Below are 27,278 nucleotides of genomic sequence, written 5' to 3'. Positions count from 1 at the left end.
CTGTTTTTAAAAAAGGGCTTTATATGTACTTATCCCATTCAGAGATTATATACCATTATACTACCAAAACTTGACATGTGAGGCTCAAATTATTCAGCCTGTCATCACTTTATTGTAAAATAGACCTAACTGGTCTTATACAGACTTGAATACAAACTTTGTAAAAGATAAATAGAACAATTATGAATCTATTCCACTAACTAGAATTCCAGGTCATTGCAGCGACTACATAAAAAAAAAAACAAAAAAAAAAACACCTTACTTCTATAGCATCCATGTAGAGATGGCATAGTGCATAACAGAGCAGATATTTATTCACATAGTCCATTCTGACGAGGTTTTAGCATCCAGTACAGGCAGTATACTTTTTATTTTTGCTAAACCATTAATTTAGAGATTAATGCATGTCTGTTGCACTTTTAAGCCTCACAATATGTTTTTCCTACTTAATTTGTCAGGTGGCAACCACTGAAAATAAAGAGCAGTGTAGTGACATATCATTGATCAGTCAGACATTTTTTTTTTCAAATATGACCTAAAACATTCTGAATCATCACGTTACACGCAAAACAACATGCTTAAATAATATTGGGCATCATCCTCCAATTCTATGGATAGATATGATTTTTGACTGTTTATAGTTGCAGGACCACTGACAACATGCCAGTAGTAGCAATGTAAGATTATTCATTAAATACAATGTCAAATCAACACTTTTGACATAATGACAGTATACACTGTATATATATATATATATATATATATATATATATATAAGTGAATGTCGCAAGCTGACCACCTCACAAATAACAGAACACTGAATACAGATCAAAGTAAATAACATCTTGCAAGGGATCCAGTTCAAAAACAGGTTGATTAGAGTCAGTTGCTCTTTATAATGAACAGGCCAGAACAGTATGTATCATGTGACCAGTACAGAGAAGATCATTAGATGGTGATTGCACAGTTATCATATCAGAGCATCATTATAGATATTATATACACTTTCTCTCTGCTGTCCATCATGTCATTTTGTGTTTGGACATTTAATATTTAAAAAACTCTGTAATCTTATTCAGTTTATATGCCAGTATTGACCACTAATGCCTTAAAGCTGTTGTGGAAAAATGTGGAAAAGTAAACATATAATGTCAAAATAATACTGCAATGAAGAAAAATCATCAGACAAGACAGCAATTACTTGTCTACTGGTGCGAAAATGACAAAATTGCTTTTGAGTGCTTTTAGTACAGAAAGTAAAACCACCCTCATCATGTTGTCATTTAGAGACACAATGCACTCAAATTCATGTTTGTTTGCTTTAATCATGTTTTAACAGCAGACCAGCACTGGATGATGGTTTATTTTTAGCCTGTCCATCCATGATTGTGGTTTATAAAACTAGGAGGGATGCACACACTTCATTTGGCTGTCAGACACTGGCTGTGACATCAGAGCTAAGAGACCTGCTCTTGAACAGGATGCACTTTAGTGGGAAAGATACATAAAAATGGTGCTCTGTGAAAAACGGTTGTTGTCGTGTATCCATTAGCTCAACCACAACATTATAAAGCTGAAACATCTGGGGTGGAATTGTTTTTTTTTTTTTTTTTTGCATAATTTCTTGTTCAGTGATTTTTGTTTGACTTGGAACCTATGGAGTCATCAAGGTGGCCGGCTATCATGCAAATGGGTTTCCAAATGGTTCTCTGAAAGGATCTAAGCCCACTGTCTTTATGGGAGGAGCACTCTGTAAAGGCCAAAAGAAATCAGAAACATAAATATTAAGAAACATATTCTTGAGCTAAAAAAAATTGATAAAAAATTTCATAATCTCTTAAAATAATGCAAATACACGTACAGTTGCAGGTACAGATGTGCCAAACAGATTTTTTCCAAAGGAGTTGTCGATTGGGTTCTGTCCTCCAATCTTCAGTGGCTCTGCAGTGACAAAAATGTTGTATGTTATCAAGATGTTAGCAAAGATATAACCTACAGTACGGATTCCCAAATGTTTTGTGAGCCAAAGGCCCTTAGATATAAAATATTTACTTGAAGTACCCCCCCAAGTCTTCACATTAATACTTCAATAATAATTTAACAACACATTTGCATGTTCATGGTTCTCTGATGTTGGTTGATGGAAGGGTCATTAAGACAAAATCCATAGAAAACCATGTTACTTGAAATAAAAGGTAACTGAAATATGCATTCCCAAATGTACGTTATGAGCAACTCAACTGATGTCAGATGCAGAGACGGATTTTATGGCACTCTCATGTAATTGTTAAAACAGCTGAGATTTTAATAACCAACAGACCTCTATCTGCTCACCTTTCCTTGCTGGCACGTTTGGTGGCTTAGCCATCTGGAAATCCTTAAACATGTCCTTTATATCTCTCTTCTCCTTTTCTCCTAGAGGATCCAGGTCAACAAAAGCATTACTGTCCACCTTTGGAGCGTCTTTGGTAGCTACTGCCCGAGGTGGAACCAGTGGAGGGGGACTGGAGCTCTGCTGTTCATCGGGCACAAGGCTGGGTGGAAATACGCTGGTCTGGAAGGGGTTCCCCAGGGTTGAATGAGGGGTCCAGGACCCATTGATTCCATTGGAGACTGGGGTGGTGGTCCATGATGGAAGCTGTTGGGTAGCATTTGAAGTTCCTATACTTCCAGGAATATTTCCCCAGGCAGGCGCAGGAGAAGAGGAGAAGACTGGTGCTTGAGTGAAGGGCTGAGAGACACCGGTGGTGCTGGGGAAGATGGAGGGGAGGGGCTGATTCCACAGAGCCGCTCCAGGAGTGGAGACTGGAGGTGGAGCTTGTAAAGACAAACCTTCTTTAAAGAAAATATAGTGTTGATAAAAAGAGGAAGAAATATTACAAAGCTGCACTTATTTAGTGTTCCGCTTATGACAAGAATTGAATGGACCATGCATTCCTTTTGGCACAAAGAGACATTTTTAATTTCAACAGTGTGATAATCACCATATCTGCCCTCCTTTTGTGATTTTACTGTACTTTAGTCTATTTGAATCATGCACATTGCTTATAAATCATGTAATGTTTTATTCGTTCACCATTGTCTATTTTTCGATGTGTTTGGCACTTGCTAGGTAGTAATTTTGGACCCTGATGTCTTTTAGTGACTTAACACTGCATTCAACATTTGATCAGTTCAAGCATCCCCTGAGAATCAAACCCATGACACTTAGCATTGCTAGGGCCGTGCCCTACTGTATGAGCTACAGGAATACATGAACAGAACAACACTCAAGCTAGGCATAGGCTATCATTTGAATACGAATCACTGACATTTTGAAAAAGCGCTTTTTGGAATCTTCACAAATGTCAAGATATTTATTTATTGTCTCATATGTCGTACCAAGAGCTGTGAGAGTGTCGGTGGAGGAAGGGCTCCGGATGAACAGACTGACAGAGTTGACAGGGCAGTTCTCAGGTTGAGGAGGTGGTGATTCCGACTGGCTCTGTGAAACAAATGGATCCGTCTCGAGCTTTTCATTGGAAGGGGACTATAAAAGATATAAAAACAGTTATAAACGAAAGAGAGAGCTAAATTAGGGATGCACCAAAATTTTGGCTGCGGAAAATAGCATTTTAGATTTTGGGCCGAAAATATGAGGCAAAAATATACGCCAAGCTGTGCTGCACCACACCGCTTGGCAGTGTTCAGTCTCCTTCTAGCCATCATCACTGTGAGCTTGTGCTCCACTCTATGAATGTGTGTTGCATGGTTCACGGTGCATGTGAACACTCCACTCATGTACCACTTTTCAGAATTTTCATTTTGGTGCATTTGGTCCTTAATATATAAAGTATACACACACACACACACACACACACATACACATATCTCTATGTGATACGAAAGGCATTAGTAAATCAATCCTTACCTTATGAGTACAACTCAATGAAGCATTGAAAACTGGGGCAAAAAACATTACCAGATCATAAAGAGGTGTTAGATAAACATGCAAGTTTAGAAAGAAGAAAGCATTAAGAAGTAAAGTAGAATGTGCAAGAGGCATTTAATAATCAAATTAAAATCACTGCAACCTCACCTTTACAGTTCTTCTGCCCCTCCCGGCTTTCATGTTGAGTGGTGGAGGGCTTATAATGACTGAATCCTTGGTTTGATTGACAGGTGACTCTATTCCTCCATTCTCATGATTCACTCCATTCTGCACTGGCTGCATCTTCTCCGGACCTCCCACAAACGGATTAGGAATCACTTTCCCATGTCCGTTCTGCTCTTGAACTGGGACAGTATTCTGAGACCAGCTAGTGGCTTCCGCAGCTCTGTCATCTACAGGCCAGTGGCCATTACTGAGAGCATGGATGACTGTCCTGCTGGAGAGTTGGTCAAACTGCTGGCCCAAGTAGTCAGAGTCACCATTCTTGGGGCCACCATTGAACAAGTTATTAGGGCTGTGGTTGGCTGGGGCAGAGTCATCCCTGATTGATTGGTCGTCGCTTTTGGAAAATGGGTCATCACTGAACGGGTCATGGATAGGGGTGGGGAAGAAATTGATTTGAGAAGAGAAGGGGTCCTCAGGCGAGAGGCTGGATGGGGCTCTGCAGACAGAAGGTGAGGTGAAGGGGTTTCCTTTAACACAGTTCTGATTGCTGTCTATCTCAGTGGACAGATCCATCAATAGGATGTCCTCTGACTCCTGAAAGACGATTTGGAGGAGAAGGAAAGACAAAAAAATAAGACAAAGTCAACAATACATGAATGTATTTTTGTGTGGTGCACAGATGAAGTCATGCATGGAGTAAAATAACTTGTTAAGGTAGATGCTGTGTAGTTCAATCAATCAGAAATGCAAACAAGATGGGGATTCATGACATAAGTGTACGGCTGCCAACCATCCTGTATGACACAGATTGTTCTTTCTTTTTAGGGAAAATAACTAAGTTTCATTTTAATTTTTTCACAGGATGCAGTTTGTCCTTAATTTTTTTTTTTACTTAATTTGTTCCTGTGATGACAAAGCTGTATTTTCAACAGACATTATTTCAGTCTTCAGTGTCAAACGATCCTTCAGAAATCATTCCAATATGCTGATCTGGAGCTCAAGAAAGATTTCTTCTTATTATTAATGTTGAAAATGGTTGTGTTGCTTAATATGTTTGTGGAAACTGTGATATATATATATATATATTTTTCCAGTATTCTTTGATGAATAGAAAGTTAAAAAGACCAGAATTTATAGTTCGATTTGGTGAATGGGTTAAAGAAGATCCGGTTACATCGAGTGATTCGTTCGTGAACTTGATATCACTGCACTGCAGTAAACGTGCTCACAACAGACACGGAAGAGAAGACAATGCTGAATAAATTCGTAGTTTTTGCTATTTTTGGACCAAAATGTATTTTCAATGCTTCAAAAAATTCTAACTGACCCTCTGATGTCACATGGACTACTTTGAAGATGTTTTAATTACCTTTCTGGACATGGACAGTGTACCATACATACATTTTCAATGGAGGGACAGAAAGCTTTCGGACTAAATCTAAAATATCTGTGTTCCGAAGATGAACGGAGGTCTTATGGGTTTGGAACAACATGAAGGTGAGTTATTAATGACATAATTTTAATATTTGGGTGAACTAACCCTTTAACACTGGAAATGCTACATAGATGCTACATTTGACAGTAAGGGAAGAATCAAGAATCACGGGAGGGCAGCTATTTCTAGCTTTATTTCATTTATTGTACCGAAGTCGGCAACCCTACTCAAGTGTTTTTTCCCCAATGTACCATGCTTTTGGCCACACAAAACACGGGTTGAATAATGGATGACTAAAAATGGATGGTAATGGACACATTACCTGTTAACTTGTTCTCTCACAATGATTGCAGTGTTAGAAGAATAAAACAAACTCTGCATCAACACCACTTATAAAAATCTCACCATGAATGCAAACACCAAGCAGAAGATGACAGGCTATGGGAAGATTTATTTTGTTCTACCTCTTATATTTTACATGTAACCTATTTAGTACTTTCAAGGGGCTAAGAATTCATAATTTTGAAGAAACAAACAGCCTCATATGGCTTTAAATTTCCTCTAAAGAGCAGTGTCTTCAAACAACTGATCCTTGTTAAGTTTTTCTTGCTTGTTATTTTCGTTGGCCTGAACCCAGGCCTTCTACTCCCCATGACGGCATTTTCTTCATTTGAGGTCAATCAAGCACCAGAGACTAAACAAGGACTATAGCAGGACACTAGACATGTCTGAATGGCACTAGTCTCTTTGAAACAGTGTCATGTCTCACTTGGATAATGTTGCTTTGGTCTGGTAAATGAGCCGTTGTATGATAGATTTACGTGGAAATAACATTAATAACATTAGTGTATCTTTTTCTATTAATAAAGCAGAGTGTCACTGTCAATACAAACCATTAATAAGCTAAATTGGAGTAAAAAAGCCTGAAGGTGTATGTTTGTACATCAGCACTATGCGTGACTCATTCTTGCCCGAAAGTCTTACCGAGGCAGAGTTTAAGTCCGGTGGGGTCGACATGTCTCCAAACAAGTCTAGCTGTTCAATTCCCTGCAAAATTGCAAAAGAAAAAACAAGATTCAGACCAAATTACAGAAGCCAAACAGAGTCACAGTAACCAAAACACCTAAGAGAAGAGCTATTCATACGGTGGGCAGTTGAATGGGAGGAAGTGAGCAGTGAAGAGAATGAGGCGAATTGTTTTTTTGTTTTTTTTCAAAGACTGGAGAATGGCCAGAGCTGCTGCTATGTGATGTGTCTCAGTTATTTCCTGTCTGCTAACTTCATTAGCTTTCACCCCCTGAGGAGACTAGTTTAGGTGCTGTGTGCAAATGGTGAACAACAACATGAAGACAACCCAGCAGGGGGCTTTAGGATCTGGGCCAGAGAGACACAACGCTACTACTGGCATCTGGAAGCCTTCAGGATGGAGGCAACTAACAAAAGTCTCTCACTGTTCTCTTGCAAGGATCAAGACCATTTGGAGAATGTTAACCATACCACAAGAAGTCATACTCACTTTTCTGTCATTGTGTGAGCCTTCGCTGCCATTCTGTTGAGGTAAGATTAATAGAAATTGAGAAACAAGTTGCAGAGGCAAAAATATCCAGTATGACTTGAACATTAAGCAGCTGATTCATTTAAGGTCTCAGTACTTACCTCCATCACTTTATTGTTTTCGTCCTAAAGAAAAAACAAGATCTGATTAGTAGGACAGAAATAAATGTTTGTATGACACCGACTGAAGCACAGCTGAACAGAAAGTCACACTAGAAGGGAAGGTTTACAGTCTTTCTGTTTTGTCTGAGATAATAAAGTTTAGACATGTGCTAATGTGTTAGAAATTTACATAAAGTCTTCAAAAAGGTTTGTGATGATATACATTATAATTCGGTTTGTATACACTAGATATACATTGTAGATATACACTACCTTTTAAAAGTTTGAGTTAAGTCATTTTTTTATGTTTCTGAAAGATATTTCTTATGCTCATCAAAGCTGCATTTATTTACTGTACTGTATTGAAATACAATAGAAACAGTATTAATGTGAGATATTATAACAATTTAAAATATCAGTTTTTTATGTTTATATATTTCAAAATGTCATTTATTCCTGTGATGGTAAAGCTGAATTTTCAGCAGCCATTACTCCAGTCACATGATCCTTCAGAAATCATTCTGATAAGCGGATTTTCTGCTTCTGCTTGAGAAACATTTCACATTATTATAAATGATGACTAATATACTTTGATGAATAGAACAGCATTTAAAGACTACCATACTAGTCCCTTTTCTTATTGTTTCCCAGTCACACATAAAGGAATTGTAAATTAACGACTGATTATTGGACATGGATTAAGCCAAAATCAGAGCATAACGATTGCTGCGTCTCGCTGTGTTCTGCTCACAGAGAAGGAGAAAATGTTCTATGGTGCAGTGCAGCTAAATGGTGCTGAATATTGGGATCATAACACCTAATCCCATCATGCAAACTAAAAAGAAATCTTTAACATTATAGATGTCTTTACAGTAACTTTTGATAAATTTGATGCACCCCTTGCTTAATAAAATTATTAGTTTCTTTTAAAAAAAAGTCCTCCTAACCCCAACATTTCAAACAGTGGTGTATAAAACTTGTTGCGTTGTATGTGTGTAAATGTTTCTCATCAGCTCATATATCCTAGAATCATCTAAAAATGATTGCAAGGGCTCCCGCACCTTCTTTGAGCCCTCCACTTCTTTTTTCTTCATATTGAAGATTAACTGGAAAAGATCCTTCAGGTCAATGACGAGAGGCTCTGCCTGAGTGAAAACACAAACAGCGTGTTAGATGGCATGTTTCCTGCAGGTTTATGGGTTAATGTTTGTGAGTGAGGGAAAGAGAGAACAAGTTTATCTGTGTGTGCCTAAGGCATGAGTGAGGGAGGGAGGAAAGAGCTTTGCTCAATAAAATCTCACTGGACCTGCTGTGCAGTTTTAATGGCGATGAACTGGTGCTGGCCCTCCGCGCCGCACACATAGCCAAACGCTCTGCTGTCAGTGACATCCCGAGCGATGAAGGAGATCTTATTTACTGCATGCTCCAGTATTGCTGCCTGGAGAAGTCAAAACAAAATAACAATGAATACTGTATATGGAGTACCAAATGATAATTTAGTTAAAGAGTTTATACAAAGTGAAAGAAACGCACCCCTGTTTTCTCGTCAGTAACAGTGATTCCTGAGAGAGAAATGTTCACCCAGACTCTCTGCTTGTGTTTGCCCTGAGAGCGAGCAGTCACTGCCTTGCCCTGTGATCACAGAGAGAAAATAAATGACTAATCAATGCTTCCTGAGAATGAAAAAACGTCTTGATCCTGGATGCAGTTAGTGTCCTGCAAAAATGTCTATCAAACCATTTGGATTACTGAATAAACTGTGAAGGAAACATGGGATTAGACAAACTACAAAGGCCATAAAAATGTATTCATGCAGTAATAATAATGTCAGAAATACTGAAAAAAGTTTTGTTGACTCCATTATTCTCTTTCTGCACAAAACATAGTTTCTTCAGATGTCTCTTTTTTCTCAAATCTAACGATCTCGGGGTATGTTTCCTTTCCACAGTCTTCTCTCTGGTGGTATTGAGGCACTATTTTCTATAGCGCTTTAAAACAAGATGCATCGTGAAAGTTTTCTACAAAAAAAAATCAATTTGTGTCTCTGTCATTAGTTTAGGCTAATGGAAGTCGCTTAAGATGTACTAAAGAGTAAACATGCTTGACCTTTCACTAACCTTCAGTTTCATCATGGCGTCTTGGCTCATCTTGTCTCCTCTTGCTTCAGGCACATCATCTACACCAATCAACTTGGCTTTGTAGCGAACTCCATTACCTTTGAACCTGGCTAAGAGGAACTCATCTGTTTTCTCTGGGCTTGCTGCAGCTGAGAAGAGGAGATAAAGAGACAGATGTTAATCTACAACATAATGTAATATTGTGAGAATTAGAAACATTTAATCATTAGTACAGTGTGTGTTGCCATGTATTAAAGGAGAAAGAATTTAATGATTTAGTAAAATAGTTTTACAGTATACACTCTAAATGACAACAAATGCTTTTGAAGGGATAGAGACAACAGATATTTAGACTTTTTATATATAATATAAAAAGTCAAATATATTTATTATCAAATATATTTAGTTTAAAATAATAATAATAAAATAAAATGTTTCTTCAGCATCAAATCAGCATATTAGAATAATTTCTGAAGGTTCTTGTAATTGAGAAGGCTGGAAAAAAACTGTAGATGTCTTGAATAGGTTTATCCTTTTGAAAAGAGCTGAAAAAAGCAGGTTCTTCACCCATACGTGAAACCACTAATTAAGTGTCCTTTCTGTAGTGCAGAACTAGCCCGTCATTTAACCTTTTTAAAATACTGCTTCATGTAATTAACTGATTATAGTTTGCAGAATGCAGCTGTCATTCAAAACAAAAGCATTCTAAAAATGGGAAGGAATTGTGCAGAGCAGAATCATTTATGAAATCCTCTATTCTTTGTGGAATGAGAAACGATTCAGCGACATAATTATGGGTGTCGCTGGGACTGATTGATGCCATTCGGAAAGAACTGATGGTACCAGCTGTCTGGGAGACAGAGTTATCTCTAGAAGCTCCGAATCTCAGTCTGAAAGTTACTCCATCACTAACCAGCAAGTTAGCCAGATGCTCATCAAAATATGTGCGATTTGCTCAATGGTGCAAAAAGATCTGAAGGAGGCTGATTATAATGAACACAAAGTGCACCAGAAAGCCGCTGATAAGCTGATCATGGCATTTTATCGGGTTTCTCTCAATGCAAGTTTTAATATATGAGTCTAGCCACATTCTAGCTCTGAAATTGTGTTGTTTTTGATATGTGCCATATTAGTTGCTTGTTTGAGAGTTCATATCAGTTCCTCTTCCTTAGAAGCAACTCACCTCTTTTCAATTGGGTCTTTTTACTAGCATCTAACTCAACTTGTCTTTTGATTCTTTGGACTTTTTGTCTGTCTGCCCTGTGTCTCAGGTTAAAAACCAATCAGCTGACTATGTGGCGATGTCCGTTTTGGGCCATTGGCACTTCTGAGATGGCAGAGGCGGAGAAAGAGGGAGTGAGCCAGACACAGAGAAGCAAAAAGAGACTGAGAGAGAACAGCCTGGCAGAGGCCCAGACCTCATGCCTTCTGTGGCCAAGCTGAGGGACAGCAAGCATTGACATTCATCCCATGCAGGGACTTTATAGGCATGAGGTTTCTGCTCTACAACACCCTACTCAATCTGAACACATAATACTCATAAATATGAGTACTTGCTAAAAAAGTGCCAAACACTAAAAAGAGATGGTTCTTTAAAGGTTCTTTACAAAAAGTAACAATTCTGTTTAGAACCCCATCATCCTGAAAAACACTTTTACATTGAAATGGTGGCTTATCTCCAACCTTTATCTATATTAGCTGTATTAATAAAGGGATTATTAACCCAAAAATGAAAAATTGATGTTTAACTGCATACCCCAGGGCATCCTAGATGTAGGTGACTTTGTTTCATCAGTAGAGCACAAACCAAGACTTTTAACTGAAACCGTTGCAGTCTATCATTCTTATAATGCAACTGGATGGGAATCACGGCTAAAAAAAAAAAAAAAAAAACTTAAACACTGTGGCTCGTGATGATACATTGATCTGTAAAGACACAAACCGTTTGATCTGTGCAAGAAACTGAACAGTATATATATATATATATATATATATATATATATATATATATATATATATATATATATATATATATATATATATAAATATATATATATATATATATATATATATATATATATATATATTTTCATCTCTGATTCACACAATGTCCGAACTGTTAGAACTCTCCTGAGCGCGTCCTGTTGTGCACGTTCTCAGCAGCAGGAATGTGAAGTGTCTTCTTCTTCTTGCTTTATTGTGGATTGCAGACTTAAGTGCATTACCACCACCTAGGGCTGCACGATTATGACAAAAATCATAACAGTTGATTATTTCCTTGAAATTGTAATTGCGGTTATTAATTACGATTATCACAATTTACATTGAATGATGTTTATACCATTGTTTGATACAAGTGCATGCCATATTTTTATATGAAAATAAATAAGCTGAAAATACAAACTGAAAAACTTTTAGTGCTTTTCTATAGTATTAAGGCTAAAATTGATTAGTTTCTTCTTTAAATGATAAAAAGTTAAAATATTAATGCTATTGTAATGTTACACTAAATTAAAATGCACTCATAAGTCTGCATTCCACCATAAAGCAAGAAGAAGAAGACTCCTCACGCCTGCCTGCAGACTTTTAACAGTTCTGACATTATTGAATCAGAGGTAAAAACTGATATAAATACTGTTTAGTTTCTTGCACAGACTGATCATTTTGTGTCTTTTCACATCAATGTATCGTCACAAGCTGCAGGGTTTAATTCGGTTTTGTTTGTCTATGTTTTTATTTTATTTTTTATTGTATGTTTCAGCCGTGATTCCCATCCATTTACATTATAAGACTGATAGACTTCAACAGTTTGAGTTAAAAATCTTTGTTTGTGTTCTACTGAAGAAACAAAGTCACCTACATCTTGGATGCCCTGGGGGTATGCAGATAAACATATTTTTTTCATTTTTGGGTGAACTATCCCTTTAATGGTTTATTAAAGATGACAATTGTTTTTTGTCTGGCTGGTAAAAAATCATGAGATGAGGTGGGCAGAGAAATCACAAACATACTGAAAAATGGCCTATTGCTCTCACAAATGAGACTGATCATGAAGGAAAGCTATGCCATTTGTGTGCCAGTCTAAATCAAAGAGTTGACTTTAAGGGCCAAAAAACATATCCATGTCCAAAGTTTTCAAGATATGAAAGCAAATAGGCCTGTACATGATTTGCATTAATGATGTGGCTGACAGATCAAAAGTGATGTTGCATCAATATATTTTTGTTTCTGTGTCCAAAACATGACTATGAAAGACCTCCTTCAACCCCAGATGCACCTCATCACCCAAATCACTGCTGGCTCCTCAGCGTGAGACTGTGGGAATCATTCTGCTTGTTTTCATGCCTGTGGAAAAGGCTCATAAATAGACATGTTGGAGAGTATCTTGCAGTCGCAGCTGGAAGATATTGTGGAAACAGCAACAGGACTGTAATGGAATCCATCACTAGTGTGCTCTGTTGGTATGAATTAGCTAGGCAAGACAAACAATACCACTGTGCACCAGGTTCCAGCTTAGAATAATAAATCCAGAGAAATATTGGGGCAAAGAGGCCCCTGGAGCTCTGGATGGAGGATTTTAGGTTTCTGCAGGTGGCTGTTCGCCAGCTTTGCACTGCGCTACACGACATGTCAAAGAACTCGTTGAACTCAAACTGTCCTCTTGAGAGGAACTAGGGCCTTATTTTACCAGAAAGACCTTCATTTGTCAACTGTAATCACTAGATCATAAACATAATAGCAAAATCATCATGGTACAACTGCATCAGCTTTGCATGTAAGTACCCAAAAAGTGATTCAGATCAGGTTTAAATGGGGAATGTCTGAACTAATATCCAAAATTTGCTGAAAATATGCTAACGTTATGAGAATACAGAAAACATGGTGCTTGAATTTTGTACTACCAGTATTTGCAACTTTCCCATTGCAATTACACAAGCACAGTGTTTCTAAATGTACTCTAAAGAAGATAAAGAAAAAGGGTGAAGGTAATTTATTCATACAGATAAATGGGTTAAACCTGCACATCTGTAGATAAGGAAGGAACTCAAAATATATTCAAATATTAAAAAGTCAGAAAGCTTAAAGTAATATCCTATGAAACTAATAAAAACCGCATCCATGCTTAACATTCCACAACAAAAAAAATGATGACTGAAACCTTCCAAAGAAAGCTAAGATTGTTGTATTAAACTGATGAATTTGGGTTACATAATTATTAAATCAATTTTTATCTGTTTCCAGCTGTACAGCCAGAGAACATTATGGCAAATCCTTTGGATTCCAGACTGACCGATAAATCATGGATGTAATCTCAAAACGGTTTTCTTAACCAGCTCTCCAAACAAGCTGCCTTTTCATCTAGGGAGGTGGAAAGTACAATGGAAGTATTTTCAGGTTTCAAAACTCTTATGAGGGCTTAGTTTTTCTACAGAATCGGTTCATTACATGTTTGTTGTGGATCAAGCATGGTTTTTGTAGGTGCTCTGGGGACGTGGATGCTGGGAGCAGCTCACACTCATATTACACACAGCAAGAGACTCACAGTAAAGCTCAGCGGGACAGTCACTATACCACTAATGATGTGCTAGGAGATACAAGTAGGTCAACAAAGACGTTTACTACGTTTTTTTTAACTTTATTATAACAATACATTACATATCCTTTTATAATGGAGAAGTTCCACTGAGAAACCACTAATTAAGTCAATGGAAACACTGCAGCCTTTTGAACAATGATTGGCAGAGCTGATCTAAAAGTATTTGAACCATCTGAACCCCAGTTCTGGCCTGTATAGAAACAAAGCAAGATACTGAGGAGTGCAAAGTGAAGACCCCTGCCCTGTCACATACCCTTCTTCTTTTCTTTTTTGGAGGGTGTCTTAAAAGGTGCCTGCTCGACCGGGGGTGTGCTGGTTTCCACTTCTGCAGACATGTTTGGAGGCCAGCCTTGTGCTAAACAAGTGTGAAGACGCGATCAGTTGAAGCACTCTTGCTCTCCTCTCTGCAGCGTGTGCACCACAGCTCAACTCAGCAGAGGACCATGCTCAGCGGTGCCCGCACTGGACAGGAAACAGACACAGAGAGAAATCACAACAGGTTTTACAAATCAAATACAAATGCAGTCCTCTGAGGATCACTATATTTTTGTGTATAAAACAGGGCTTCGGAATTTTTTTTTTTTTTTACATTACTTTTTCAGCTATCAGTTTTCAACTACTTTATTTTTATAAATCAATAAATCAATGATGCTTTGATTCATATAGTGATGACATTTGTACCATAAAGTAATATTTCTGCTTGTTGTTTAAAAAAAGTTAAAATGATGTGTTAGTTTCCAACATATATCACCTCATCAAAGTTTAATTTAAAACGGATTCAATCTTACATTTGGACAAGATGTGTTAAACAAATAATAATAAAAAAAAATCTATTACAAAATCGATTAAACCCTGTTGTGACCAGTGTAGGTCTCATGGACCTAAAATACACAAAGTGACAGTTCTTGGTCAATTGTATGTACTGTAAATGAATAATAACTTGAGATTTAGTGAGCGAGTCAGTTGTGAACCAAATAGTGGATCATCTGCATAACTCATTAAAAAGAACCCTTTAATAAGAGTGATTTGTTTGCATCACAGCTTGCGCTGTTCATTGTTGTATGCAGGAAACACTGGCAAGCACTCAGATGATACGATATCTGCAAACTGCATATGAACACAATCACAACTTTCCCGTTCCATGTCAGAAGCTGGGGAATTTTGTTTAGTGCAAGTTGATCACTTGCTCTCTGAACTCTTACTGGTTACATTTCTGGTTTCATCCCGGTGGACTGAGTAAATAAACAGGGAATACTATAAATCTAAGTAGCTGTGCTTAAACAGAAGGTGAATAAACATCCTGGACTCAAGCATTTTGCTGTGGTGACTGCGTTGTTCAGCCATAAATCCACTCACTGCCTTTAACAGACCACATGACATTCATGTTTTGAGTTAATACAGATAACTGGCTCTCCTCGAGGCTTATCTGAAGTGATAGGTCACCGAGACATTTTTGTATTCTCTAACCTTTCCTTTCTTGGCGTGTCCATTACAGGACGACAGTACCCTTAGCCTCTATCTCCCGCTGTCTCTGCATTGCAATTATCCTGCCCTGCACCCAAAGACAGGAAGTCAGAGCTTCCCTTCCATCTGGGATCTATTCATTCTCCACCTTCTTCATACCACAGACTGGCTATTTTTGCATATTTGTTTTCAATCAAAAAAAAAATAAAAAAATTCAAGTCACTCTTACATGAAAATATTTGGGACGTTTTTTTGGGGGGATTTGTCCACTGACTCAAGCTGCCTATAAATACATTCACATTTAATAGGGTCCAAGACTTTTTCCTTGAAATAGCCTTCTGTAAAACATTCAATACAATGCTGCAATAATGTTACATAATTAAAAAAACATCATAACCTACTTGAATTTTATTAAAACATACTGGAAATAATAAATATGAAAACTTAAATAAAACTATATACGGTATATATGTATAATATAATATATCCAAAGCGACTTACAGTGCATTCAGGCTAACATTTTTTAGCGTTTAGTGTTCCCTGGGAATCGAACCCACAACCAAGTCCCAAATAAGTTTTTAAAACAGGCTTCATTCTTTTCCTGTAATCAAATGCTTTTGTGTCTCAGCAGACATAAATAGTTCCTAACCCATAATCAGCTTCACCTCTCACTCTTGCACCCCACATGTGACCCCAGACTTCTGCTGGTCATCTAGAACTACTGAGTACATTCTATTATAAGAGCAAAGAGCACCAGCTGCTCTTCCCCTGACTGACATCATTTAGCAACTCAGGGTAGACAGAGCAACCTTGGCACAAAACATCCACAAATGCAATGCACTTTCTAGACATGTGACTTCCCATCCTGGCAAAAAGAATGGAAAAAGAGGAAGAATGTGTCATGCTGGCAAGTTATTAAGATGTTCTAGACAGGAATAAAGTATTGGTGTCTCGACACCCTGATCCTATCAAGTCTACAACAACAGATGAGAGAAAACATACCGTGTTTATATCTAGCGCACAGTCACACCTTAATAACAAGATACCATACTGCGAGAATATCTGCACTAGCTCATACACACATTTACATTCATACACGGTTAGGACATTTGAAAGCACAAAGACATCTTCAAAATGCCATTATTTGAGCAGTATTATCAATTAATGAGCACTATATTACTGGTAGGATTTGAAACCATTCAGTACTGAATTCATTCAGTTGTTCAAAAGGGAACAGTAACAGAAACTGAGAGAGCTGAACCATACTGAGATGGTTTATCCTAAGTGATGGTTCACTAGTAAACGAGTAATTCTGATTTTAAAATCTGACATGATGGTATGTGCTTGAAGCTGCTGGGAAACGTTTGCTCACCAAGGCTGCATTTATTTGATCTAAAATACAGTTAAAATAGTAATATTGTGAAAAATTATTACAGTTTTACTTTTAATGTATTTTAAAATGTATTCCTGTGATGGCAAAGCTGAATGTTCAGCAGCCATTACTCCAGTTTTTTTTAGAGTCACAGAAATCATTCTAATGTTCTGATTTGGTGCTCAAGAAACATTATCAGTAATTACTAATATTCTTTTATGAATTAAATGTTCAGGCATTCTTTTATGAATTTAATGCATCCTTGCTGAATTAATGTTTATGCTTAAGATTTTATCTGGAACTGCATTTGTTTTTTCTCTCAAAAGAACATCATATATTTTATACATTGCTACGTATAACAATGTGAAGGTATTTTCTATTAATTTAATGTTTTCTTGCTTAAAAATATATTTTTTTTAAATAGCACCCCCAAACTCAACACTAACCAAAAACTTTTGATCAGTTTATATTACTTTGTAATTTATTAAGAGTACCGTTATTCATAAATATATTTTGCTGTAATAAATAGGATGAATCAGTTTAAAAATAAAACACGTCATTACTCATTACCCCTCGACACAATGTCTTACCTCTTTAATAAACCAACACAGTGTGTAAAGCTTTAAAAGTAAAAGTAGTCATTGTTTATAGCTTCAGGTTTATTTTTGAAGCTTGGCCAAGGTACAGAAACACAGTTTACAGGAAACATGAGAAAAAAAATGTAAACATTTGCAGGAATTAGTGTATCCCTATAGACAGACCTCACACTATGCCTAGAGCGTTTTTTGTTGTTGTTGTTCTTTGTTTTTGGTAATGCTAGCAAAAAAGCATGTCTGCACAATCAAAACCTCCTAATATGACACATCTGAAAAATAAATGTGACACACTTTATCACAAAAACACATTATCATTACCACTCAATAAACTGTGGCATAAATTTACAATGACTACATGGCATCAAGCATTGAATTTGACAGTTTCATATAAACAGACAATTCATGCTCTTCTGCTGGCCAATAAAACTTAGTGAACTCTATATTCTGTCCAACCATGTGGTCACCATATGAGGCATAGAGTAAGTTGCCCTTATTTGTGTGTATATGGGGTCTTGCACCTTTAAAAAAAAAGATAACTCTTCCTCACATGGCTTTAGTACTTCCTGGTCAAAGTGCAAGAAAAACATCACTTTCTCGCTGGCCTCAGAAGACCTCTTACTGTCCATTTTCTCCTCCCTTGCATCTCATCGGCTCTTCATACTTGGTCCAGGAGACGGAGAGGACCAAGAATGGCTATATAAACACCATCTTTCCTCTTCCCTGTCCCCTGTCCCCGGCCCCAAGGCTTTCACTTAACACGGAGTACTGTATGTGTAAATATCCACCTGAAAAAAAGAAAGCCAAGACACATCCTCCCCATGCAGCTCAATGCCAAGAATCTCAGAGCTCTGAGATAAACACACTGGACAGAGCGAATTTCAAGGGGTGTGTTGTCAGTTGTCAACAGGACACTGGATAACTAAAGAACACACAGTGTACCAGGAACAAAGACCTGAGTGTACTCGTGCCACATGCAGGAGCAATCGATGTATTTAATGGCCTCAGAACACACCTCCGCATTTAACACTGCTTCAGTTACTGGCTGAGGATAATGAACTGTTTGAGAATGGAGATCAGAGCAGAAGCTGGTCATAGGCGGGAAGTTGAGGTGATAATGATATTGATTCTTGTAACATTTTGCAATTCAAATGTAACATGTGGCTTGCCAATTATTATATGACCCTTGCTGCTTTGTGAGGTTTGCTATGGCAACCGTTGATAGGTATGGGCAACCCTTTTCATAGTGCTGCACTCGCAGGCTGGCTTTGCACAGCAAACACACAATCCATCATCCAAGACACAGAATCAAACAAAATGAGGGCAAGGCATACAGCACACACAAAGCCTCCGAAGAAATCTGAAACAATTACAATTCACTTTGCAAAAAGACGAATCAATTACATAAAGAATTCGAAGCAGCACAGCTGTTTACAATATTGCTAAAAAATACATTTTTCTTGAGCAGCAAATCAGCATATTAGAATGATTCCTGAAGGATCACGTGACACTGCAGACTGCTGACAATCCAGTATTTCATAATATTACTGTTTTTATTTTATTTTTGATTAGATTTATTTAGATTTGATTTAAAAAATGTACCCTTATGACAGGTTTTGTGGTCCAGGGTCACATTTATCAATTTAGACTTATATATCATATAATTCAGAAGCCATTAATCCAAACCTGAAAGCAATAAATGAGTGCCACTGCACCAAAATTCCAGTTGAGTACTAGAATAGTACAATGTTAATGTACTACAGGCTAGATACTAAATCTTGTGCTTCAAATAGCACAGTAGAAGTAGAGCAAAGCTACTGTTAAAGTGTGATTTAATGATATTCTAGTCAAACTGCCCCTCATTAAGACTCTGGTTTCCGTAATGTGCTGCTAAGGCAGATGTAACATGTAATGCAGTCCTGCCTCACAGGAAATCATTATACAATTAATATTCTCAGCATGAGGTCCCATGATAACTACAAACATTTAAAAGTGCAGTAAACCATAATTTTAGCTCTCTGCTTGTGTGGTCGTTCAGGTGTTCCAGGCCGGTACAAAAGAAGTATTAAATTGTCTGGTGTACAAGCACTGCCGAACCCATAACACCATAACAAGGTTCATCTAGTGACAAAACAAACTCTGTATGGAACACCAAGCAAAGGAAAATCCTCTTTTCACACAATAATTGTCTTCAACCTTTACTAAAATGATGTTTAATGGAATGAAATGAAGACAAACAGTGCAGTAAGCCACAGGATTGCTAGAGAGATACAAAATGAATCTAAATACGTGTTTTATACACAAACCTCGGGCACAATGTACTAACAGAGGATTAAAGTATCTCATTTGTGAACCTATACTGTAAACAGTGGTTTGTAGAAAAGGCAAAATGGAGAGCCACCAAAGTCTTGGTTCTGCAGCACGATGACCTAATGATTTCCAAAGTTTCTTTCCTAAACAAAATGGACAAGGAGAGTTTGTCCTGTCATGGATCATTATGAAATGCAGAGAAATCTACAGACTTATTAATCAGAGAACAAAGAAAGAAAATGGGTTTATAGCCACTAACAACATACGGAAGCATTTGCTTTCTGCAATACCTGAGAGAATAAAATGTTAAAGGCAACATTTAAAGAGTACACCCCAAAATTAAAACGTTATCATTGTTTCGGAAATTAACATATTAAAACACATATAGTACACACACACACACACACACACACATATATATATATATTACAATATATATATATATATATATATAGATAAATATATATATATATATATATATATATATATATATAAAAATATATATATATATATATATATATATATATATATATATATATATATATATATATATATATATATATATATATATATATATATATATATATATATATATATATATATATATATATAAATGTTTCAATAAAATACACCGGGCCTCTTACTTTTGTTGCAAAAAAGCTAGACATTTAAATAAATAATAAAATAAAGAAAAGTGTGTGGAGGTCAAGTGTTATCTTAGTGGATAATGTTGGAAGCAAAGGCTTCTGCATCTGGCCCTAAACCACATTTCCTTTCTTTATAGGTATGAAGGGAAAAATCCCAATTTCATTCGTTTTTTTTTAGGAGGGGAACAGTGCAGTACAAACAAACACTTTGGGCAAAGGTCATTTACCTCAGCATGTTGCCACCTCAGTAAAACCCCACTCTACACATTACAGAGCTGCCATGACTTCTTTTCTGACCTATAGAAGTCCACAGTGAAATACAAAAGCAGTACCTTTTGTTTAAAAAATCTCAAAGAGGCAGAAAAAGACAGCAGAGTTAGTGCAGACGAGTCTTACTGAAGTCTAACGTGATGGACGGTTGCCTTTGTTTCTCTTTTTTGGACTACTTTCTCCACTTAAATATGTTGGTCTTTTTATGAGGGGCTGGATAGCATTTGCAGAGTGCAGAATGAGGGACAGAAGAGAAACTATGTTGAGTGCCAACATCTGGTTCCAATAAAAAAGCAAACATTGTACAAACCAGAGAAAGAAGACTGTCTTGACGTGATGAGTCACACCCAGCATCATTTTTTAACATGCCCTTGTTATGCCATTTCCAATTCTTCCTGTCATGCAGTGTGAAATGTAGCTGGATGTGTATGTAATTAATCAGCAAAGTTGTAAAGCCGAAAGTGCACAATAAATAAAGTTATAGTCTCCCAAAAGAAAGAATCAACTCTGAACAGCATAAACTAGCTGTCAGTAATTCCAATCCCACTTCACATTTGCATAATTCCCAACTATGTTCTATAGTAATCAGTTGCAAACAACTCGATCCCGCCCACAAAAACACGTCACTTTACTGACCACTGCTTCTCTTATCTCGGGGAGTTCAATACGGGATTCATAAAACACTTGCTCTTGAAAGACGACTGAGTAGCCAGTTTATTTGAACCAGTTGGCTTCACTGAATCACAACCTGTAAGTAAGATATAAATAATAGAAGTTTAATTAAAAAAATTTATATTTTTTTTGCACGTTCAAAATACTACGCCAATGGGCATATTGTTTCCAACACGTGCTGTACGCGGCAGACCAATCACAACAGATTGGGCCACCTGACCAATCAGAGCAGAGTAGGCTCACGGAAAGGAGGGATTTAGAGAGACTGAATTTTAGAACTGCTTTGAATAATTTGTTTAAGAATCTTTGGAAAATTAGGTGATATTAAATACATATTTGATAAGACAAAAGCATTTTTGACCTTCCATGAATGTAAACCTTTTGTAGGAGACTCCCAAAACAATATCAGGAACCTTAAAAAAAAAAACAAAAAAAATATTATGACATCAACTTAAGTCCACTGTAAAAGTGTTACATGTTCCCTCGACATTTTCAGTTTTGAGAGAGGAACAGGAACGTATTTACTGTGGCATTTCCTCCTCTTAAAGTACTATGGGGGATGGTGAAGCAAAGGGGGATGAAAATGCCATAGAGGGAAAGGAAGAAACTCTAGGCCTTATGGTTAAAGTGACTGAAATTTCTCTTGTCCTCTCATCACTCTTACTCTAATGCCACCGCGGCAGTTCTCATGCTTGAAGGCTTAGCTTTTCCAAGCATTGCACTGTCATTAAGACCAACCAGGACTTAATGACACACATTCCTTTGCATTGATATCATACCTGCAACCAAAAGTAAACAAAGTCACCAAAGCTGGTTTGTCAGCACAGCATTATTTAAGGTCATAAAATATATGAGGTCACTATCATTCTCAGGCTTGCGTTGATTCTGCTGCGAAGTATAATAATGAAGTTTAAGCCATGATTCACCTTGAATGAGAAAATACAACACTAGTCTAATGTAAGAGTTTTCACATTGGAAAGTAACTGGAGACACAAAGATGAAGAGGGGGTCTTCAAACTTAGAACATAACCCTGATTATGCTGCACCTGATAAATGCATGTGTGAGTGTGGGATCAGCATGAAGCTGCTTGATATTGGATGTAGTCACTTGTGATGAATGCAATGCAAACATCTGTGCATTTTGGTCATACCAGCAGCCAACATCAGTCTCGTCAACCTATTTTTCCACTGAAACATTTAAAATCAACAGGTTCTGTTTGCAAAAAGAAATACACGTGGAATAGATTTAATAAAGATATGAATAGGAGATATATTCTTCATTTTCGTGAGACCTGTAAATGCCTGAAGACTCAAGAATGTATCGACGACTCAATGGTAAATGAAACATGCGACATTTCATTTAGCACGTTAGAATGTCACATTTGGCTGGTCTGTGCGAAAGCATAGCACACGTTACTGTGACAATATTTTCAGTGTTCACGTGGGAAATCTCTAAAAAAACATACAAGTCGGCATTGCGATAGACAGTATGAGGACTTTACACAGTAACAGAGCTGCTGCAGTAATTGAATCCAGACCACATATACATATATATATATATATATATATATATATATATATATATATATATATATATATATATATATGTACATATAAATGATTCCTTTGTTTAAAGTACGAGATTCGGTTCAATAACTGGCAAAAATCGTCCGTTTTTCTGACACCCACATTAGGCTACTACATTCATATAAGGTTAAACTCACGTACGTTAAGACATTGAGTGGATCCTGGAGCTCGGATACTCCGAGCAGGCAGAGAAAACGCGGCTTGCCAACAGAGTCGACGCGTGCCCGGTAGTGCAGTATATTCCCGGGATCTGGCTCTGAGATGTTGACGGTGAAGGTCTTATTCCTGGGATGTTGGCAGCTCTGAGGAAAGTGCTCTGATGTTACTGCAGATTCGGTAACTCCCCCTCAAAGTGAAATTTAACCCTGTGAAGACCAGGCGGCGACTCTCCTTATTCACTGCACCACACGACACATGATCCTCTCCCAGTGTTTCTAACACGCCCTCACCGACTGTTTTTTATAGTGGGAAATTTGTCTAGATGACAAAGTTATTGTGATATCATAATTCAGTGGGACATTACAACACACTACTGCTGTTTCCAGTCAGAAAAATTACGCAATAATTTGCCCTCAACAAGCTGTACTAACACGCTGTGCCATAAACAAAATTCAGTGACCTGATGTTTATTAGGTTTGATTTCTTTCATTTAAAGTAATTTATACTGAGTAATTTGTTCATTCATATTTGTGTTATGTGTTTAGATTTGCATATACTCACAAAAGAAAGTCTGTATACTGGAAATATTATTAGAATGTAATTAATATTATATATATGTATATATACATATATATATATATATTCAGATTTCAATCCCTGTTGAAAACAATGACATTACACTTGGGAAGAATGTAGATTAGTCTAGTGTGTGTGTGTGTGTGTGTGTGTGTGTGTGTGTGTTCCATATACTGTATTGCTCAGGGTGAAGCCTGTATGAAGGGAATTTTTTATTTTATCTATGACATGAGCTCATGAATGAACAACATGTAGGCCTACAGTACTACACTGAAAATTGAAGCTTGTGCTCCAGTGTAAGAGGAGAAGAAGAAGAAAAAAAACTTGTTTTGTAGACTAAAATACATTATGTGCCTAAATGTGAACATTGAGAGGAATATATTTCCTAAACCTTTATTTATATATAGTGCTTTAAACAAAATACATTGCGTCAAAGCACTGAACAACATTCATTTGGAAAACAGTGTCTCAATAATGCAAAATGATAGTTAAAGGCAGTTCATCATTGAATTCAGTTATGTCATCTCAGTTCAGTTTAAATAGTGTCTGTGCATTTATTGGCAATCAAATCAATGATATCGCTGTAGATGAAGTGACCCCAACTAAGCAAGCCAGAGGCGACAGCGGCAAGGAACCGAAACTCCATCGGTGACAGAATGGAGAAAAAAAACCTTGGGAGAAACCAGGCTCAGTTGGGGGGCCAGTTCTCCTCTGACCAGACGAAACCAGTAGTTCAATTCCAGGCTGCAGCAAAGTCAGATTGAACCTATTATACAAGTATCAAATACAGTCATGGTCAAAAGTTTTGGCAGTAACATATATTTTGTGTTTTGCAAAGTTTGCTGCTTAAGCTGCTGTGGTGTTCATTCACATTTTTTCTAGATTGTTGTGTAGAGTGATCAGATGCATTTTAAAGAATTGCTAAAAGCTTCATTGAACAAAAAAAATTGACTTTTCACAAAAAACTAAACAAATTAAATTCACTGTTTTTTGATCCTGACACAAAATGACCAACTAACATTAATTGACTAATCATATCAGCAGCACATGTGAAAGTGTGAATGAGTAACTGTCAGGTTAATCACTAAATAGATTGTAAGAGCAGACTGATGGAGGGAAGAAGCTCTTTCAATCATTGTTTTCTTGTTAGCAATGGTTACCTCCAAAGAAACATGTGTAGCCATCATCACTAAGAACCTGCGGTCAGTCTTCAAAAGTCGAGTGGACAAGCAGAAGCCCACAAATTGTGATCAACTCGGGGAACTAATACGACAATAATGGATCCCCATCAGTCAGGATTTGGAAGCTAATTTCCAGAATGCCAGAGTGAATTGTGTGAGGTTATGAAGAACAAGGGTCAACACTGCAAATATTGACTCATTATATATTTTTTGCCAATTAAATCCTATAAAACTTATGATATGCTTATCATTCCTTTTCAGTATACCATAGAAACATGGAAAAATAATCTACAAATAATGAAGCAGCAAAATTTGCAAAACACAACATTTATGACACTACCAAAACTTTTGGCCACGACTGTACACACACACACACACACACACACACCAATGCTTATATTGCAAATGTACACAACAAATTTTGATGATAACCATATGATGAATTGTGACACAAGAAAGATACCAAAATGTGAAAAGGATATGAGTTGTTGTCGCACTGCCCTTGAAATGACAGACATCCATTCTTTCTGTCCCTCCCATTTCCCCTTTTCTCTGCTGACTCATCAAACATGTGAAGAGCCACATTCATAAAACTTTGCAAAGAGGCACTGAAAATGAAGCATTTGCTCCATATTTGTTGTTGAGCGCAAAACTGTCCATACTTTGACTGTAGGACTAAAATAAGGCAAAGGTCTAGATAACTCCCTTATATAAAAGAACACCTGTGGGATTGCAGATTGGTCCATCTCTAACTAAACTGTCAATCAATTGTCAGATCAGTAATGGTGTGTTGAGAAATCTGAGCAGATGACACCAGTCCTGAGATTTATCATGCAACCCTAGCATTTTAGATGAGCAGGCTATTATAAACAAAGCAAGTTTAATCCTCACCCTACGTGTCTTCAAACACTACATTTAAACAACTGCTAAACCATTCTCATGGCAGCAATTATTTTGACTAATATGAAGCTTAGTTACCATAGTGATGGGTCCATAACAGGGCCGAATGCCCAGAGCTTGTTTTACTATTTGACTTTTCAAATAATGCCAGACATATGATGGTGTTTTTCTCTCTCTCTAAAAAAAAAAAAAAAAAAAAGATTCAGAAAGGAAGTGTGGAAGGATTAATGAAGGAGGAATAGGAAACCTTTATAGGAAAGTTGGGGGTGCACATCTTCCGGTCTGAAGTGCTTCGACTCAAAGGCCACTACAAGCCATTCATCCAAGGCTCTCTGAGTTCAGTGGTCAAATGACGTTTCCTCATATTTTACAGAAACCCTTTCAGTGGGTTGGGGTTTGCCAAATAAAGGCTACATTCAATGGCTCTGAGGTTTTGCATTTATGAGAGAAAGAATCCAGTTAATTGTATGTGTGCCAAACAGCTCGACACTGGTGTGTCTTTGCTGCTGAACTGTATTATACCAAATGTTTGGGTAGTTAAGGATGGAGCAAAACATCAGAGACATTTCCTTTATAGAGAGGATTTCCAGTTCTGCTTTATCCCAATGGATCTATTAATCTCTTATCACTGAACACAAATAAGCTCAGTGCAGATATACTAAGATATACTAAGCTTCTCTGCAAACATAAGATAAAACCAGATGTGCAGCACACATTAAATATGAAAACATAACAAATAAATGTGTGCTGCATATTTTTATTAAGTCAGTAGGTCAGCAAGACAGGGTACATTATATATATATATATATATATATATATATATATATATATATATTCTTTTTTTTCACAAAAGCTATGATTTCTCAAAGTACAGAAGCAGTGTATGTCGAAACTAGATAAGTAAAAGTAAAGAAAGTTTAAAATAAATACTTAAATAGATAAAATGTGTTTATAGGGAAAAAAATGGTAAAATGGACTGCATTTATATAGCGCTTTCAACAGACCACATGGCCATCCAAAGCGCTTTACAATTTGCCTCACATTCCCCCATTCACACACCAACTGCGGTGTCAGCAATTCAAGGCGCCATCCAGCTCGTCGGGAGCAGCTGGGGTTAGGTGTCTTGCTCAAGGACACCTCGACACTTGGTCAGGTGGAGCCGGGGATTGAACCACCAAACCACTGAGCCACTGCCGCCCCGCAGATATGCTATTTAAGAATCAGATACAATTAAATCCTCCTCTATTGGAGCTGCAATACAGTATTTACAGTATTTTGCTTTTCCCAGAATGCTGATACTTACATTCCAAGAGCTGGTGAGTCACAGACATGTGCCAAGTTTACACTGTCAGAGTGTGTGGGAGGGCGGCAGCTCATCATGAAGAGAGCTTTACATCTACACACTCCAATCTGACAGAAAACGGCAGTTCAAATCAGTACAATTCATGAAGCACTCCCAAGACTGTCAGACAGATCTTGAACCTTTTTTTTATATTTTGAGGTCTGGCATGAAAATGGTCAATTAAAGAACAATAATCAAACAGAATATTATGATGAGCTTTCTCCATAGTTTTTCCTTACCACTTTCAAAGTAAGTGATGCAAGCAAGACCGGATGATCATCCGTAAATGGACAACAGATGTTCT

General features: G+C 37.1%; 1 protein-coding gene across 2 annotated transcripts; it reads right to left on the bottom strand.

Annotated features, from left to right (window-relative positions):
• Positions 1 to 289: 289 nt before the first annotated feature.
• On the bottom strand, positions 290 to 23,254 carry si:ch211-204c21.1 (disabled homolog 2). Of its 2 annotated transcripts, none has more exons than XM_052592240.1 (14): positions 22,958 to 23,254; positions 14,155 to 14,363; positions 9,305 to 9,453; positions 8,721 to 8,819; positions 8,494 to 8,625; positions 8,249 to 8,332; positions 7,188 to 7,211; positions 7,048 to 7,080; positions 6,516 to 6,578; positions 4,079 to 4,690; positions 3,382 to 3,529; positions 2,335 to 2,832; positions 1,862 to 1,941; positions 290 to 1,750 (listed from the first exon to the last, which is right to left on the bottom strand). In XM_052592240.1, exons 2-14 carry the CDS (start codon positions 14,234 to 14,236, stop codon positions 1,682 to 1,684), a joined length of 2,073 nt encoding a protein of 690 aa, XP_052448200.1. In that variant the 5' UTR covers positions 14,237 to 14,363; positions 22,958 to 23,254; the 3' UTR covers positions 290 to 1,681. The 2 variants fall into 2 exon arrangements, with proteins under 2 accessions (XP_052448200.1, XP_052448198.1); XM_052592238.1 differs by having other exon boundaries at positions 2,335 to 2,835; positions 22,958 to 23,253.
• Positions 23,255 to 27,278: the final 4,024 nt, after the last annotated feature.

Source organism: Carassius gibelio, chromosome A5 (genome assembly GCF_023724105.1).
Source record: "Carassius gibelio isolate Cgi1373 ecotype wild population from Czech Republic chromosome A5, carGib1.2-hapl.c, whole genome shotgun sequence".
Classification (NCBI taxonomy): domain Eukaryota; kingdom Metazoa; phylum Chordata; class Actinopteri; order Cypriniformes; family Cyprinidae; genus Carassius; species Carassius gibelio.
Note: the sequence above shows the minus strand (reverse complement) of the source record. Positions and strands in the feature narration are given on the sequence as shown.